We start from the raw sequence: 17450 nt of genomic DNA on the forward strand, positions 1-17450 counted from the left end.
GGCAGTCGTGGTTGACGTCCAAACATGAGTTCGTAAGGAGAGAATCCTGTGACATAATTTTTGGTGCAATTGTATGCATGTACAAGTGGTTTCACTAAATCCTTCCAGTGAGTTTTGTCCTGATCCGTTAGGGTTCCAAGCATGTCCAACAGTGTACGATTGAATCGCTCAACTGGGTTTCCTCTCGGGTGGTATGGAGTAGTCCTTATTTTATGAATTCCAGCCATTTCACATAGTTCCTTTATAGTCCGTGACTCAAAGTCTGGTCCTTGATCACTGTGAAGTTTTTTCGGGATTCCATAGTGAATGAGAAAGTTGTCCCATAGACATTTTGCGACTGTCTTGGCCTTTTGATTGGGTGTGGGAATGGCCACTGCATACTTTGTGAAATGATCGGTGATTACAAGAATGTCCTTTATTCTGCTTCTGTCTGGTTCCAGTGATAAGAAATCCATGTAAACAAGTTCCAGAGGTCTTGTTGTTTTTATGTTTACAAGGGGTGCGGCTTTCTCAGGTAGGGATTTCCTTTTGACACACCTTTCACAAGTTTTTATCTTTTTGTAAACTTCAGCAGACATTCTTGGCCAATAGAATCTGGTTCGTACGAGATCCAGTGTTCTTTCGATTCCCATGTGACCCAAATGATCATGTAAACTGGTCAGTACTTTGTGTTGCAATTCCTGTGGCAAGACAAGTTGATAAGTGCATTGAGATCCTATTTGCCTCTTCCTAACAAGAATGTTGTTCTGGAGCTCCAGCCGTTTTAATTCTCGAAGGAGGAGAGGCAGATCAGGAAGTTCATTTCTCAACATAGGAGGTGGTGTCTTTCCATCTTCCAATTGTGATATGACATGCCTGATGGTTTGGTCTGCCCGCTGTTTTACAGCCATCTCCGCTGCTGTGAGCGGAGGCAGGATGGAGGTTCCAAACTGACTGTCATTCACAAAACTGTCAGGAAGTGCATCAATGGAATTGGAAAGTGACTGAACAAGGGCAAGCTTTTCGTTATGAAAATCTATAGTTGCACTATAAATGATCTGTCTGTCACAGATGGCCTGAATGGTGTGTTGATCCATAGAGACTAAAGCAGGGTCAGACAGATGATGTTGGACGAATTTCCCAATTCGCTCTCTTTCTTTCTTAGACTTCAGATCATCCGACAGATCACCATGGGGTCTGCGAGAGAGCCCATCTACATCAGCACTTTGCTTGCCAGTACGATACAATATTTTAAAGGAAAAAGTGGATAGTGCAGCAAGCCACCTGTAACTGGTCGCATCCAGTTTGGCAGATGTCAGGAGGTATGTAAGTGGATTATTGTCTGTTACCACTGTGAAATGATTTCCATACAAATAGTCATTCAACTTTTCTGTCACTGACCATTTGAGAGCAAGAAATTCAATCTTATGAGCAGGATAACGGGATTCGCTGCGAGATAGCCCTCTGCTAGCATAAGCAATGACTCTGTCTTTTCCGTCTTGTTCTTGATATAACACAGCCCCAAGACCAGTGGAGCTGGCATCTGTATGCAGAAGGTAAGGCTTTTGAGGATCAGCAAAAGCGAGAATTGGTGCAGTAGTGAGTTTCTGAATTATGGCTTCAAAAGCCTGTTGACAATCAGGTGTCCATCGAACACCAAACAGCTCTTTGGGGTTTAAATATTGTCCTGGTTTTATTGTTAGGTTCAATTTCTTCTGTGTTGGTGGATAACCAGAGGTGAGGTTATGAAGAGGTTTAACAATACCGGAATAATCCTTTACAAACCTCCTATAGTACCCAGCGAAGCCAAGAAACGACCTCAGTTCTTTCAAGGTTTTAGGCACTGGCCATGTTGTGAGGGTAGCAATCTTTTCCGGGTCAATTTCAACTCCATTTCGGGAAACCACATGTCCAAGGTAACGAACCGATGTTTGGAAGAATTTGCACTTCTCCAAAGACAGTTTTAGGCCAAACTCCTTTAGCCGATCCAGAACTTTCATTAGCCTTGCTTCATGTTCTTCTAAAGTGGGTGGAAAAACAATCAAGTCATCAATGAAGACAAGGACTTCCTTCAGATTCATTTCTCCCATGCATTTCTCCATAAGACGTTGGAAAGTGCTCGGTGCATTTGTTATTCCCTGTGGCATGTGATTAAATTCCCAGAATCCTAAGGGACATACAAAGGCAGTTTTAGGTTTGTCTGCTTCCTCCATTTCAATTTGATAGTAACCAGATTTTAGGTTACTGAGAGCCAGCTAGTGCTGTGAAAGTGTCCTCCAGCTTAGGTAGAGCATAAGCATCTTTGATGGTTTGCAAGTTCAGCTTCCGGTAATCTATACAAAGTCGCACACTGATGTTCTTTTTCCTCACCACCACAATAGGTGATGAAAAGGGGGATTCAGATTTGCGAATCACTCCGGATTCCAGGAGTTCTTGAAGATGTTTACAGACAATGTCTTGAGGATGAATAGGTCTGGGTCTGTGCTTGAACGGGGTTTCATCTGAAAGTTTGATGTGATGAGTCACTTTATCAGTTCTGCCGAAATCAAGATCATGTTTTGCAAAAACTTCTGGAATACTGCTGAGTTTTGTTGTAATGCAATCTTTCCATTCAGGTGAGAGTGGTGAGTCGCCAAAGTTGAAACTCATTTGTGGCGTTCGGGATGTATGATCTGATTTATCTGGATCAGCAACCATGTGTTCCTTGGAAATTATAGTCTGAATTGCACTCATCTCTGCGATAGCAGATCTAGCAGAGATGATGATGTCATGATCAGATTCATTGGTTATGACAACTGGCACTTGACATGGCTGAAACCTGGGAAAGTCAACAAGACATGACTTGACTATCAACCCACCAGGCAAGGAGAAGGAGGATGGATGCTCAATAATGACATCTCTTCCTGACTGCCAAGAGTGTGTAGCTGCCATCGCTTCCACAACAACAGTTCATCCTGCCGGAATAGTTTGAGAGGTTTTCCCTTGCATCCGGATAAGGCCATGATGACTGTTCAGTGTCTGCTTATGTCTGAATTCCAGAATGTTCAACACTGCTCTGTATCCATAAGGAAGCGGGTGATTAACCGATAGGTTGTCTTTCATGTATTTCTCATAAAGGACATCAAGTGTGTTAGTGCCAATAAGCACAGGAGACTGAGATGTCCTATGGTCAGGCACCACCAAGGCAAGAGTATGTACAGCAACTGATGTACCAAGGAACTCAGGTGGAAAAGTGACATCAAGCTCATATAGGGCACAGCTTGACCATTAGCCCCCTCCACTTCCAGGATATCCTTTAAAGGTTTGATTTCTTGATCAGATAGATGACTACAGTAAAAGGAATGTGGGACTGTAGTCACCTGTGAACCTGTGTCCAAAAAACAGTTGAATAATGTTCCTTTCATGTTCACTTGTGCTGTGCTTTTGGTGCCAATGAGTCCTTTTGGTAACTTGCACAGATATGAAGTGGACTGTGATGGAGGCCATTTTTTGGGACATTGCGTCACTGCAGCCCTTGTCTGTCCCTCCGCAAAAGCTGCACTTAGTTTGATGGGTTGAGGGATGTGTTCTTCACATTCCACATATGTTGTTTTTGATGTAACTCCTTTCGTTTTGACATCACCAGAGCTGGGTTGGCTGCATTAGTGCATTGTGTGGAGATGTGACCATCCTCGCCACAATTAAAACAGTACCACGGCTTAGGTTTGTTTAGCTGTTGTGGTACAACAGTTCTTGCAGCTCTAGCCTTTGATGCCTTTTCTTGACACAAATTATGTCTTGGTGCAGAGTGTGTCTTCCTCTGCAAAATCAGGGCTGTTAGTTGACTCTGCAACTTGTTAATTTGCTTCTTGAGATCCTTGATGACATTTGAATCATACTCTGATTTTACACCACAAGCACAAGCGGTTTGTGAACTCAAGTTAATTCGCTGCTTGGATGAGCTCATGTGCTTCTTCATGCGGCTCTCTTTGGATAGTTGTCTGTCTTCTGTGCGCAACAAAAGTAATAACTCTGCAAAAGATGGAGGATTACTTTTTCTCTGTTCCAGTTGTAGATTTGCAATGACTGTGTTATCCCAACATCCACGGCAGAATTGCTTAATTAGATGTTTTTCCATTTCCCTTACTTGAATGCCTCCTCTTTTGACAACGGAAGTCACATTGAGCTGCAGTCGCTGGAGGTAGGCTGAGGGTTTTTCACCCGGGTCTTGAAGTGTATTTAGGAATTGAGCAAAAAGCTCCTCTCCATCTTGGATAGTAGCAAAGGCTGAATCAAGAACCTGTAGGTAGACGATCGGAAAGGCATCCGGACCAAGGCCTTTGACGACATCAGCTGCAGGGGACAACAAGCTCTCCAAAATTCTTCTGAAGACATGCAAAGGAGACAGACTAGGATCAGCAAGAAGTAATTGAATGTGAGAGCGCCAAGTTTCATAGTCTGTTTCATTACTGGGTTTAGGACATCTCCCAGAGAAAGCACGGAGTCGGAGTGAAGACAGTGAGTGAGCGCTTATGTCTTCCTTTCTCACAATATGTTCAACCACAACTTTTTGTATGTCAGGTGGGTTTAATTCATCTACAGAGAAAGAGACAGTTCTTCTAGTATTTGGGACCCGAGCAGTTGGTTGGGGCACATGCTGGCCAAGCACCGATACCTTTGGTATTGTGGGTTCCAATATATTTGAACTGATGGCTCCTCTCCATTGTCACTGTTAGTATTTCTTTGCTCCTCCAGTTCCTCACCAATTCTACTCATCATGTCTATTAATGTTTCTTCAAAAGATTTTCCACTATCCGTAGCTAATTGTCTTAATTCACTAAGGTAGTTTGTTGTACAGCTACCACCGATTGCAGCTGTATACTCAGCTTTTAGCGCATTTACGCAAAAAACAACGTCTGCCACATCTTGTGAAGGATGTGTGTACGGCAACAGCGGCTCTAAAGCTACTAAAGCAGAACTAGTTGAAAATTCAACGATCAGGTTTTTGTGATATGTACTATTGGAATCATCAACTGAAATAATTTTCTTAATAGAACCATATCGTTTTAGACACTCAACAATTTCCTCATCTTTTTCTTTATTGGTAGCACCACTAATAATCACAGACTTTGTTACATCCACCCCTGACTGCTGAATGTAATCCAATTTGGTAATCTCTAAGCATAAACTTATCAAAACTTAACTATGGTTCCACACATATTGGGCTCCTGGCTAGCTCGCCACTTTTGTAACCTGTGCGATCTTTTAATTAAATTAAAAGGAATTTTAAGGACCAGCTGTAAAGGTAAAAGATTCTAGGCTCATCTACGGAGCCCAATTTTCATAAAGGAACCACGATAGTAGTAAGTTTAAGCAAGCGGTATATTGCAATTCTTTTTCCAACAAAATAAATTCCATTACATGCAAAAAAAATTAAATACAGTTCATAAGTTTCAGTTAAGTTCATTCCTCAATACAGTTCACAACTCTCAGTTCAGTTCATTCCTCATAACGTTCAGTTCAGTCCTCATAACGTTCATAAAGATCAGTTCAGTTCATTCCTCATAACGTTCAGTTCAGTCCTCATAACGTTCATCAGGATCAATTCAGTTAATTCCTCTCAACGTTCACAAAGATCAGTTCAGTTCAATCCTACCACACATATTGTGGACAGGAAGGGGAATTGCTGTCCAAGGAATGCTCCATCTTGTAGCTCGCCATCTCAAACCTCACAGGTGATCCGGATTGATCCGGAACCCTAAGTCACAAAAAAACCTGACCGCTGACTGCTGTTCGAGAGACAATGGTTTGGTTACGTCGCAGAATGTTCAGTCGCTTTTAAGTTGCTTCGAGAACTACGGTCTAGTTACGGCATAGAACTTTTGGTCGCTGCTCTTCAGTTTCTGTCCGGCAGAACCGAATGTAAACAGGAAGTGACCTATCTAACCCGGATATTTATATGGCAGTGCGCAGTCCGCGATTGGTTGCGCAATTTGTACTTCAATAAACAGTATCTGGATCAGAGGGTTACACGCGCGAGCGTCTTCAGGCGCCCGCGTTCAAACCTCTAGTCTGGGCCTTTTCGGTCGGACTGCGTTGCCTCGCCTCTACTCCCGCCACCCAAGAGTTGTTGCCCTGTGGCCTGTTCCGAGGACTCACGGACCTGACGACAGGGTGCGCTCGCGGCTGGGGCTGCGCATCCCGCGCCAACGGGAAGTGCCCACCATTCGGAACCTAAAAACCTATTGCGGTGCGGCGGCCTTGTCCTGGCTGTTTCTCCCCTACTCTTCTATGACAAGAAATATTGTCATTTTAAAATCGATATTAATGTAAGCGTTTTTGACTAAAAAAGAACAGCAACTCAAATGTTTAGACGGAGCTCCATGGTGACTAGTGTTATTTTTAGAACATGCCTTATGCTTAATAATAATCCTAACAATGACAGAGGTATTCATTCATTCATCAAAAAAGTATATGTAATCTAAGTAATATGTCTTCTCTTGCTATTTGCAGGTGTTTCATTGGGGCTCACAGTCCCGCACAGTGGCCCAACTGCAATAGAGTGGTGGAGGCCATCTTCACAAGACTCTTTATAAAAATGCTGTGCTTTGTGACGGAGTGAGGGTGTCACGCTTCAGAATGGTCATACGTGTGTACAAGCACATCAGAGAGTGCGTAATCACCAATGCGAAGGTGATGACTGAGACCACCATCCACCTCCCAGAAGTGAATGTTGCAACAGTCACACTAGTTAGTATGAGCATGCTTCATATCATATTTTATGTGGAGCATGTGAGAAAGAGGAAGCTCAAATCGTGGCAGCAGCAGCTAGTAGAGGCACTTCCTGTGGCAAGCTCAGCTGCCACTGTTTGGGAGAGGTGCCGCGACAGTTAAGCCTTTATTTTTCGTAATTTGACTATGTGACAATACATTAAGGTCCTTGAAGGTATGACTGTTGGTAGTTGTAATTGGTTTAGTAAAAAAATGCCGAATCGTAATAGTATGGCTATTCGTTTTTATTAAACTAAGCTAATATAGGCTAACGTCAGTTGGTACTTGTTGCCCATGGCAACGATAAACACGTTCATGCAGCAGACTGAATGAATGCAAATATATATATATAAAATTGTGTGTGTGTGTGTATATATATATATATATATATATATATATATATATATATATATACACACACACAATTTGTATATAACTTTTTTTCTGTTTGTCCTGTTTGTCTCAACAGGACAGTAGTTTGGGGGAGGCAGTAAGAAGAACCTGATCACATGAAGCTTGATCTACGTCATTCCAGCTATTGTAAACCACAGATGACCAATCACAGATATAGACCCCAAACATCTATACTAGTTTAGATGACCTACCAATGTCCTACTACTGCCAGTGACCACTGCCACAAACAGGTCAGTGGCCGGCCACTGTCACCGAATGGCCGCTGTTTACGGGGGGAAAAAGCCAGGAGGTGAAAACCCTCCAGCATCGTAATTAGTTTGGAACTGTGTGTATATGTATGTGTGTGTTTTTACAAGTAAATTGTTATTTATGGCGATTTGAATCCGTCTCAAATCTACAATTGATCGTGGTGATGCAATCTCAATTTTTGAAACACAAGTCCAGGTAGAAGCGTATTCATTGAGTCAAGATTTTTAAATTGCTAGAATTCTTTGCACTGTTAAAGAGTTTGGCTTTACAACGGTCACGGTTTTCAGGCCAGGGGCCCGCGTGTGTAAAATATTGTTGGATATCTGATCTGTGACCATCTTGTCTCTTCACTTCAACGGTCTTGTCACCCGATCAATGATCCCACGCCAGTATTCCAATGCTCAAAAGCTTTATGTACACAGAATATTTTTTACTGTATTACTGATTATTGAAATCGTTTCTGTTACAATTTATTATTATGATTGTTGTTATCATCATGTTGTTTCAACTATGTAGAATTAGACAACAGGTTCGGACATTTCTGTGTTCTTGATTTCTTCACTTTATTTATGTTGCACTTTACCTTACATTACATTTTATTGCACCTTTTAGTTTATTTATACCGTAAGTCCTTTTTGTTACACTTTATTACTATCGTTTTTGTTATTGTTGTTTTTCTATAATATAAAAAATATAAAACAGACTTTTCTGTGTTGATAACTTCTTCATCATCTTCTTCCTATTTATTATTATTTAGTTATTACAACAACTTCACTCAAAAAATTTATAACTTTGAATATCTACCCAAGAGGATTATCTGAACTCAAACTAGGTTGATTAATAATCCTCCTATTTGTCACATTCTTTGTTTGCTTCATCATCACATAAGGTCCTTAGTTTGGGTCTGCGGGCTTCTTAAATAGTGGTGGACAGTAATTAAGTACATTTTCTCAAGTACTGTACTTAGGTACAAGCCATTAGTGCTGCTAGCTAGTTTTTTTTACATCTACAGGGATGATTTGCTAGGAATCCGTTGCTTCTGTCTTGCTCCCCTACTTGACCAATCCTGTTTAAGAATGAGGTTCGGACCACCTACCTCATTAACATACAGACACAGAAATACAGAAATAAATAAATGAAGGTGAACAGAAATGTATAAATAGATTTATTTATGTATGTCCTGTTTAGGTATGAACTTGTATTTATTAATTTCAACATTTATGTATTCTTTTATTTATTTATTTCAGCATTTAAATATGTCTGTATTTATTTCAGCATTTATTCATTCTTTTATTTATTTATTTCAGCATTTAAATATTTCTGTATTTATTTCAGCATTTATTTATTCTTTTATTTATTAATTTCTGTATTTATACATTTATTTATGCATTTATTTATTTATACTTAAGACATTTTTTTGTCCTCCATACAAATGAGCCACGAGCCCGTGGTGTTAATTAATTGGTGTGTTTGAATGCACTTTAGTAGCTCACTGCCAACCTGCAATACACGGAAATGAACGGCAGGCGGCAGCAAAGAGGCTCAACAGTGTCGAGTCTACCGTAGAGACAGAAGAAGAACACTGTTTTGGCTGGAGACTGAATGAAGAGAAAACACACTGAGCAGAGAGAAACGTCTGGAGAGCTTTTCTTCTTTGTAGAACGAGGTGAGTTCAATAGACTGAGAGCTGAGCGTGAAGTTGCGCACGCTGAAACACGTTCACGTATTATTAGAACGTTACAGCGTATGCTATAATGATTAATCACAGACTGTATATAAGAGGCTATAATGAAGCATTGTTTCCTGCAGCGTTCAGTGTCGATTACTCAACGTTAGACTCTTCTGGTGTAAATCCGTAAAGCCGTCTAGAAGGTAACTGACCAACGTTGGTGATAGGTGGATGTAAAGTTGTAATAACTGGTTAATGCTGTCGTAACTCAACATTCTTCCAACTACATACAGTCCCTGTATGCTTCTGTGGAAGAAGAAAGGAGTGTCAGTAGAGGCTACCGAAAGGTTCACAATGCAGTAGATCACAATCTCATTGGAATAGCTTTTATTAGTAAATTCTGAAGTTAAGAGGGAATCGCCAAGAGTCGTTAACATTATGATGAATTTTCACACCGGCATATATTATGGAGAACCATGTCAACAAATATCAGATGTTTAAGTTTAATTTGATGTGACATGACATTTATAATAATTTACTTATACGAACAGCTGTAAAATGTTATATTATTGATATGATAATTGCCGTCAGTTGTTTAAAGCCTTTGCCCAGACATGTTCAACTTTACATAAGAGGTAAATGTGAATGTTTTGAAGCAGACAATGGCTAATGCTAACATGTTATCACTTAATTATAGCTTGATAGTGAATTATTATTAAAGGTACAGTGTGTAAGATTTGGCAGCATCTAGCGGTGCGGTTGCAGATTGCAACCAACTGAATACCCCTTGGCTTGCTCCTCCCTTTCCCTTTCCTCAGAGGCAATCCTTACCACAATAACACCACTTTAGGAGCAATGGGAGTCAACTGGCGGCTGGCGGCGCCAAGGTTTTACACTGTGCCGCTCAGGTTAGCGCAGTCAGAGACAGTTCTGAATGGAGACACCCCACTAAGAGTCAGTTTCCTGTATCTGTGTCATGTTGGTTTTGCCACTACCCCGCCCCTTTTCTGAGTGTGTTGAATCCAAATAAGAGAAATGAACATGAACACAGATTATGACCGATTCTTTCGCTCCAGTAAATATTGGACCAATTTTTCACACGGCAGACAAACAATTAAGGAGAAATGTAACTCGGTTCGAGACCCTTCTCTGTCTCAGCAACACACTCTTGCGAGATCTGTCAACTAACGTTCACGATCACACTAGCTAACTCATTTTTGTAACGCTAAATATTTAAAACAGCATTTTAGTTATCGAGTATCTTTGCTGCAGTTTGACAAGCGTGTATAGAGCTATGGTGGCCTTCAGGTAACGCTCTCCCTAGAGCCAGGGCTGGGTTTGTCCATTCTGTCTCCTGAAGAAACATGGCGGTGCAACACTCTGTGACAAGGACCCACTCCCTGTGTAGATATGAAGGACTCATTCTAAGCTAATGGAAACACAACGATTCTTAGTTTCAGATGATTATACACTATGAAAACATAGTAATGAATACTATTACCTTTCTGCTAATAGATCCACTGAAATGCTACACACTGGAACTTCTGAGTAGAGACTTGTAAGTAAATGTAAGTAAAAGTGTGAGTAAGGTATAACCTATAGTGGTCTGGAACAGAAAGTGTGCTTTCATGCTGATGACTTATGACTCATGTTCTCATCTGACCTACAGTGTGATACACACTTAACTCAAAGTGGTCCAGACTCAATTCAAATACTTTGGTCCCTCGGAAACACGCTGATTCATTCAAACCTAATATTAGTCCCCTTCTCATTTGAAGCAGGTCTGCAGTGTCATGTGGAGTTAGGTAGTGACGATGGGCCCCAGTGGACGCCATTATGACGGTTGTAGCTACTTACTTCTGCTTTTATGTTTAGGAAGGCATGACTTCTTCCTCTGCTTACAATCCACCGGATATCTTATTGTCTCGTTACATCAAATAGAGACGTGACATTAAACAACATCAACATACTAACTACCCAGCAGTCATTATTGTATATACCTGTATATGACAAAAACATAAACAAAAATAAGAAATTATTCATTTGATTCAATTATTTTATATATATTAATTATAGTTTGTGTCGTGGACTATTTTACCCCAAAAAGGAAAATCCTGACGGAGATGGGTTTACAAGGGAATAAACAACATGACACCATATTTAATAGAGTGGGTTCTTCTCTAACACCTGCCTATATCTGAGGGGAAATGTGAATCATTCACAAGGGCCTGCTCTCCTCCCAACACATTGTTATGTGTTTTGGACAAAATTCACCAAACTATAAACAGCAAAGAAGAAGAGTAAAGTGTATGCCCTTTTGTGCGTTCTAGATCAGTCACCATGACAACCAAGCGTGGACTGATAACGGATTCATTCAAGGTGGTGAAGAAAGCAAGGAATGGGGTGAAACGAGAGAAGAGGCCCACTCCTCCGCCGCCGCAGAAAGGTGAAGAGCAGCAGTGTGTATAGAGCTCATGTTTGGGCTAGCTATGTTCTGTGTGGTAGCTAATGTCCCCTTACTGAAACAGACATGAACTACAGATCTCAATCCCCATCTACGGATCATTAAAAAGACTAAACAATATTTTACAAATTTTCATATTTTGATTTATGTTACCTTAAGTTCCAGGCAGCTTTTAAAATGTCTTTCCTTACTGACACACGCCTTCTGTATGTCCCCTGTAAAGATCACAATGTCACGGTATGTGAAAATATAATGTCTCTAATGTAAGTCTATGGGGAAAAGTAATTTTGGGCTCCGTGGCATCACGTGACGGATTGTAATTATAATTCCACCGTTTGGCCACGATGTAAATTAGCTCCAAATCCTGGCGCTCCTCCTAGGGGCTTGCTCTATTAGGAATAAAACAGTGTTTACTTAATTTGATGTTCAATGAAAATGATGGGTCAATGATGGGAGTTTTTGAAGTTTTTTTTAAATAAAAAAAATGGTTTTGAACATTAAAAAGATAATTAAATATTTATTGTCAAATGTAATTTTTTATTTCAGTTGAATATTACCAGTGTTAGAGCAGTGCTGTGATACAGTAGCATTGACTTGAATTATCTCTGGATCTTTTCATTGGAGCAGAGCCTGAAACTGACATGGTCCGAGAGGAGGAGCTGCAGAGACTTACACACTTTGATCTGGACTGGAGATTTGGGCCGTGCACAGGTTGGTGACATACCTACACACACACACACACTGTAGAATACCTGGCTTTGGAAGAAGGTAAAGTGGTTTGAATATTATATATAACAATATAATATAATATTATTATTATATACATATCATTTTAACATATAGATAGTGCAGTTGATTCACCAAAGTTACATATGGAAAGGAGGAGGAGCAGTTTGTTTTTTTCTCGTAGTGACAAACCCACAGAGAGGGACCACAAACTCTGCGCTTCCCCTCAATCCACTGTTAGCTCTTTGCTTAGGCTCTACTGTTTGGTTCAGTCTTACTGCTGCGCTTTAGGCTGTACAGTATTCACAGACTTTATGTCCATGTTTTACTACAGTCCCTCCTCCAATGTCATCTCAATGCACAAAGCTGTATTGATGCTGTCTTTGTGCATTGTTATCGGGAACAGTAAATATGTAGTAGTGCAAAAACAGCTTTTAACCACACGAAAGGTTCATCGTATCATCTCTCTCTCTCTCTCTCCAGGTATCAGCAGGCTGCAGAGATGGGAGAGAGCAAAGCTTCATGGTCTGAGCCCACCTGAGGAAATCAGAGACCTGCTGCTGCAAACACACACAGACCCCGAGTACAACCTGAGGTAACACACACACACACACACACACACACACACACACACACACACACACACGCACACACACACACACACACACACACACACACACACACACACACACACACACACACACATCCCCATTGGTGGTATCCCCAGAGTATTTGAAATACCACACAATGCTTACTTTGTATTAATGCCTATACTCACTATGTCATCCACCACCTCTAGCAATATGGGTAGTCTGTGTTATCTATCCTCTAATGGCAGATATATACTCAAACACTATGTAGAAGGTAGTTGGAGGTGGTTTGAACAAAAAAATCATAACTAAAAATAAAGAGTATTAAGTATTAAGTGTGATCAATAATAGTGGCAATCCCATGATCCCCCATTCCTGTGAGGTAGCTAAAGAACTTCATGGATGTCTAGTTTTTCTGGCCCATCCCTCCCCTCATGTCCAATCTGGATGAACCGTGTTGGGGAGAAACCTATTGTCAACAGGTATGGCTGCAAATAGTTTTTTTATTATACTGAGCCAATTGACAACTGATGGTTGTAAAGTGACTAATAATGACTCTAGAATTATGTGACTTCAAGTATTATCCTTAAGCCATGACAATTCTGTTGATAAGAAATTGTTGGAGGCAGTCAATGCTAAAGTAATGGTTTCTACAGTATATAACTTACTTTCTCATAACACCTTTAACTGTTAAACTATTAAGTCACATTGAGAGAAGTATGTCTTACCACAGATCAAAAGATTTAGCTGTCATTCAAATTACTTACCAAATTGTGAAAGGTAGAATTTGATCCAGTTTAAAATATTCTTTAGGTTTGTTATAGTGCACAAAGATTACAGATGAATCAAAAGTTTCAGATTGATGTAGTCATGGCTGTGATGGGACAGAAACTAATGTAGTTCCCAACCTTTTTCCTAGAGCACCCCTTTTCTATCATTGAGCGAACTGACCAAGTGACATGTTTTATGAATATTTCATATTATATTTAATGCATAACAATAGCGGTTGTACAGAACAACGGATGCATTGTACAATTAACCTAAATAGTAAACACAGTAATTATTTCCTGTGAATGTTGCATCAAAGATGACTTAAGTGTTTATTTTTTAGCAACTTTTAATACAATTATGTGTCTGTATTATTTATTTTTGAATGCTTAACAATCATACACACTTAATAAGTCATTGTTCTATTAGCCCTTTTTTTAATCAAAGGAGGGGCTGACCCAGAGCCTTATGTGGTGGACTGTTTATCACACAAAATCAGGAAACAGTGACTTCTGCCACCAGCTGATGAGGCTGCTTCTTCTCCATCACCAGATACTCACCTTTCCTACTACACAGCTGACTTCATTCCTTGGTTTCTATATACTTCGATAGAAACATAGTCTCAGTGCTCTTTTCTTTTCTTTTTTCCCCCTTACATCCTGGTTGCTCTCTAAAATATGTAAAGTCTTTACTGAAACAACATGAAATTGATGTTGTGTGACTGGAAGGATTATACTCTGTGCCATGGTGTATTTTCAGGATTCTGGGTCCTGACACGGTGGGGGGTCTCCAGGCTAGTACCCCTTCTGAATACCTAAAAACATAACCTACATAGGTTTTTCCATCATGGAAGTCTGGTGAGCGGTATTCCAGCTTTAGTTCCCCGTCCCATCCACAGCCACTTGTCCTCGTCGTCAGGTGGCCCTTTCTGACAGGGAACTGAAGCTGTTATATCACACTCTGCAAAGACACAAGACTCCATTGACAAAACAGTCATTTTACCTTTCAGAATAGGGCAATACAACCCCACTTTAAAAAATCCAAACTAACCCTTTCAGTTATTTCCAAACTTAGCGCAGCTAACATTGACTCAGCTACTGTTGACGTTCACATTGTTCATAACCTTATTGAATAGCTTACTGTGGTATCCTTCGTCACTGCTTTTTGCTCACGGCTGAGTGGGCGTTTCCTTTTGAAAAGAGTGCAGATAGACCTGCCCTTTAATTCAGATTTCTTATCTTCATGCTATGTAATAAATCATAATGTGTTATTACCATGAAATTTATAACAATTATAGTATAAAATATGTATTATCAATACGGCAGCATATCAATGACGTCATTCATAAGCTAAGATACATGGCAGACATGATTATACATAAGCTGCCACACATGCTGTATCTCACTTAGTGCTTAATATAGCACTAGTGGTGCAATGGATCATAAATCCTTTTACTTTACTTATAGTGTTTTTTTCCCTCATAAAAACACACAATTCAAAATAGGAAATAAAAGATTGTACTTTTATGTATTAAAATAAATCTTGTGCTACTTGTACTACTATTTGTATTTGTAATGATGTATTATAATGTGCTTAGAGTTAGTGTTAGGACGTTTAATAACTCATAATTCATCTCTATTTTATATTCATGTGAAGACATCTCCTTCAAACTACTGGATTTATTGTAGTTTATCACCAAACCTATATTTTACAGATCACATGTGAACACATCATGATAACGTTAGAATTTACCTTCGCTCAATCCTCATTTTCACTGAACAGAGCCTGAACGCATCATAATGTAACTGAACAGAACCTTAGCTCTCCTCCTGTCAATTAACTCGTTTTGGTTGTTTACAATGTAACATTATCAGAGATCGGTGACTAGAGAAGCATGAATGTCGATCATGGATCAACCGTGGTCCGTTACACCACTATCACTTACCGTCACTATGAAATGGAGAATGTATCATGCTATGAAATATATCCAACTCTTAGTCTCTGCCACCGGGGGGAATCTTCTTATCAAGTGAAACCAGCTATATCTGTAAGGCCGAGTATTAAACCTGTGTAACCACAATGTGTCCATAAACCAAGACTATCAAACACTGTCAATATGGAAGGCCTGCTTGGATTCTTCTTCTTCTTTAATTATTATGTGATTCTAAAGATTTACAGTAAATAATAATTATGATTAATTGTAGTCTCCATTTAATTTAGGCAAAGTTCATGTACTGCTAAAAACAATAGGAATGATATTCATCTCTACCTCTTAGAGACACAGATTCATATTAATAAAGTCGGTCCCTCTCTTTGTTGGTAATGATTGTGTTCTTTCTCTTTCAGCCTGTGGAGTGAATATCCATTGTGAAGAAGAAAGAGAAAATAATGCAGATTTACTTTTTATTGTACTAGGTGGTCTTGTCCATGCAAAGTTTGTATTCACATTTTTGATTAAAAAAGAATTCTGCTAAAAATACTGGCCTCTTCTATCTTGTGATGTATAATGGAGTGAGGGATTACCTCGCTGTGAAGTGGTGACAGACATGAATGACAAAGTGTTACACACTCAGATCATTTCCTCCCCTCTGGTATCTCCCATGGGATCTACACACTGACATACATTTGCCTCAGTCTTTTTATAACTGTCCTAGCTTAACACAGTCTCTCTCAACTCCAGGGGATACATGAGGTAGAGAATGAGTGAGTGCATGTGTTCTACAATGCTACCAAGAGATGGACACATTGGAAGAGTTCAGCATTCATGAAAAATGATTCTATGTTAGTGGTTAAAGTGATGGAACACAGTTATTGGAACATGAAATGATAATACACATACATGGCCCTGACTTCTTGTAATATAAAGGTCTCTCTTTGTGGAGCTAGTGTTTATCCATTGAGAATGCAGCTGAAAAACAGAGAATGTACTCTTCAAGTTTAACGGGAGACCTCATTAAACCTTTTTTTTGTATAATGGCTTTTCTGAAAATTTACAAAAATGTATGTTTAAATATTCAAATGAGGTAATTATCTTATCAAATATGTGCTATGAATGATATAATAACAAACCCCTCTGTAAAAGCCTTCAGAGTATACAGTAGAAAGGAATAAAAGTGGAAGGTTTGGTGTTTGTATGGGTCTAAAAGAGTCATTTTGAGAAAAGGTTCTTTAAAGATATGTTTTGTAAAATGACATACATTTTGAAGAAACTACAGGTGATTAGGATAAACAATTACCTAATTAGATATCACCATGTAACTTCACCTGTTATTTACTTAAATTAAGACAATTATTTTGTTTGTATTACAAGTGTTCTGAGATGTTATGTTTAAATATGCAAATGAGACATTATCTTATGGTAACTTTTAGTGAATTTAGGAGAAATCTAAAGAAGCAAATAAACTAAGTAATAAAATAAACACCTGGATGTGTATTTTGGAGGTTTTCTTGCTTCTTGTTATGAAAGAAAAACAGACCAAAATCAAAAAATTGACCAGTGTATGAAAAACGACCGCAGACGCACCGCCCGCTGATTGATCGAGAGCTGGGTGACTGGGATCAGAGGCGGGCGCTTCTGCTGGAAAGGATTCTAGTGGGCGGGATTTAAGAGGATTCTACACGTTGATGTGTTAATGTTTTGCGTCAGTCTGATTCCCGGGCCTCTCATTGGTTTGTGCTTAACTCTGTTGGTTTTCTGCACTGGCAAATGCCGTTAATCACGGTCATTATGGGGCAGCAGCGTCAAGGTAGACAGACTTACCTGCGATAGTATGAGAAGTCAGACGATTTTTATTTAAAATAAAAGTCCAAAATCTGTTGGTGTTGGAACAAATACAGCTGT

General features: G+C 39.6%; 1 protein-coding gene across 1 annotated transcript; it reads left to right on the forward strand.

The window, feature by feature from the left end:
• Positions 1-8963: 8963 nt before the first annotated feature.
• pold4 (DNA polymerase delta 4, accessory subunit) lies at positions 8964-16088 on the forward strand. The gene is made up of 5 exons (XM_068727769.1): positions 8964-9058; positions 11392-11507; positions 12153-12236; positions 12735-12846; positions 15956-16088. Exons 2-5 carry the CDS (start codon positions 11402-11404, stop codon positions 15978-15980), a joined length of 327 nt encoding a protein of 108 aa, XP_068583870.1. The 5' UTR covers positions 8964-9058; positions 11392-11401; the 3' UTR covers positions 15981-16088.
• Positions 16089-17450: the final 1362 nt, after the last annotated feature.

This window comes from Cebidichthys violaceus, unplaced genomic scaffold, assembly GCF_023349555.1.
Source record: "Cebidichthys violaceus isolate CVI_PGR_0920_01 unplaced genomic scaffold, fCebVio1.0.p SCAF_4, whole genome shotgun sequence".
NCBI lineage: Eukaryota > Metazoa > Chordata > Actinopteri > Perciformes > Stichaeidae > Cebidichthys > Cebidichthys violaceus.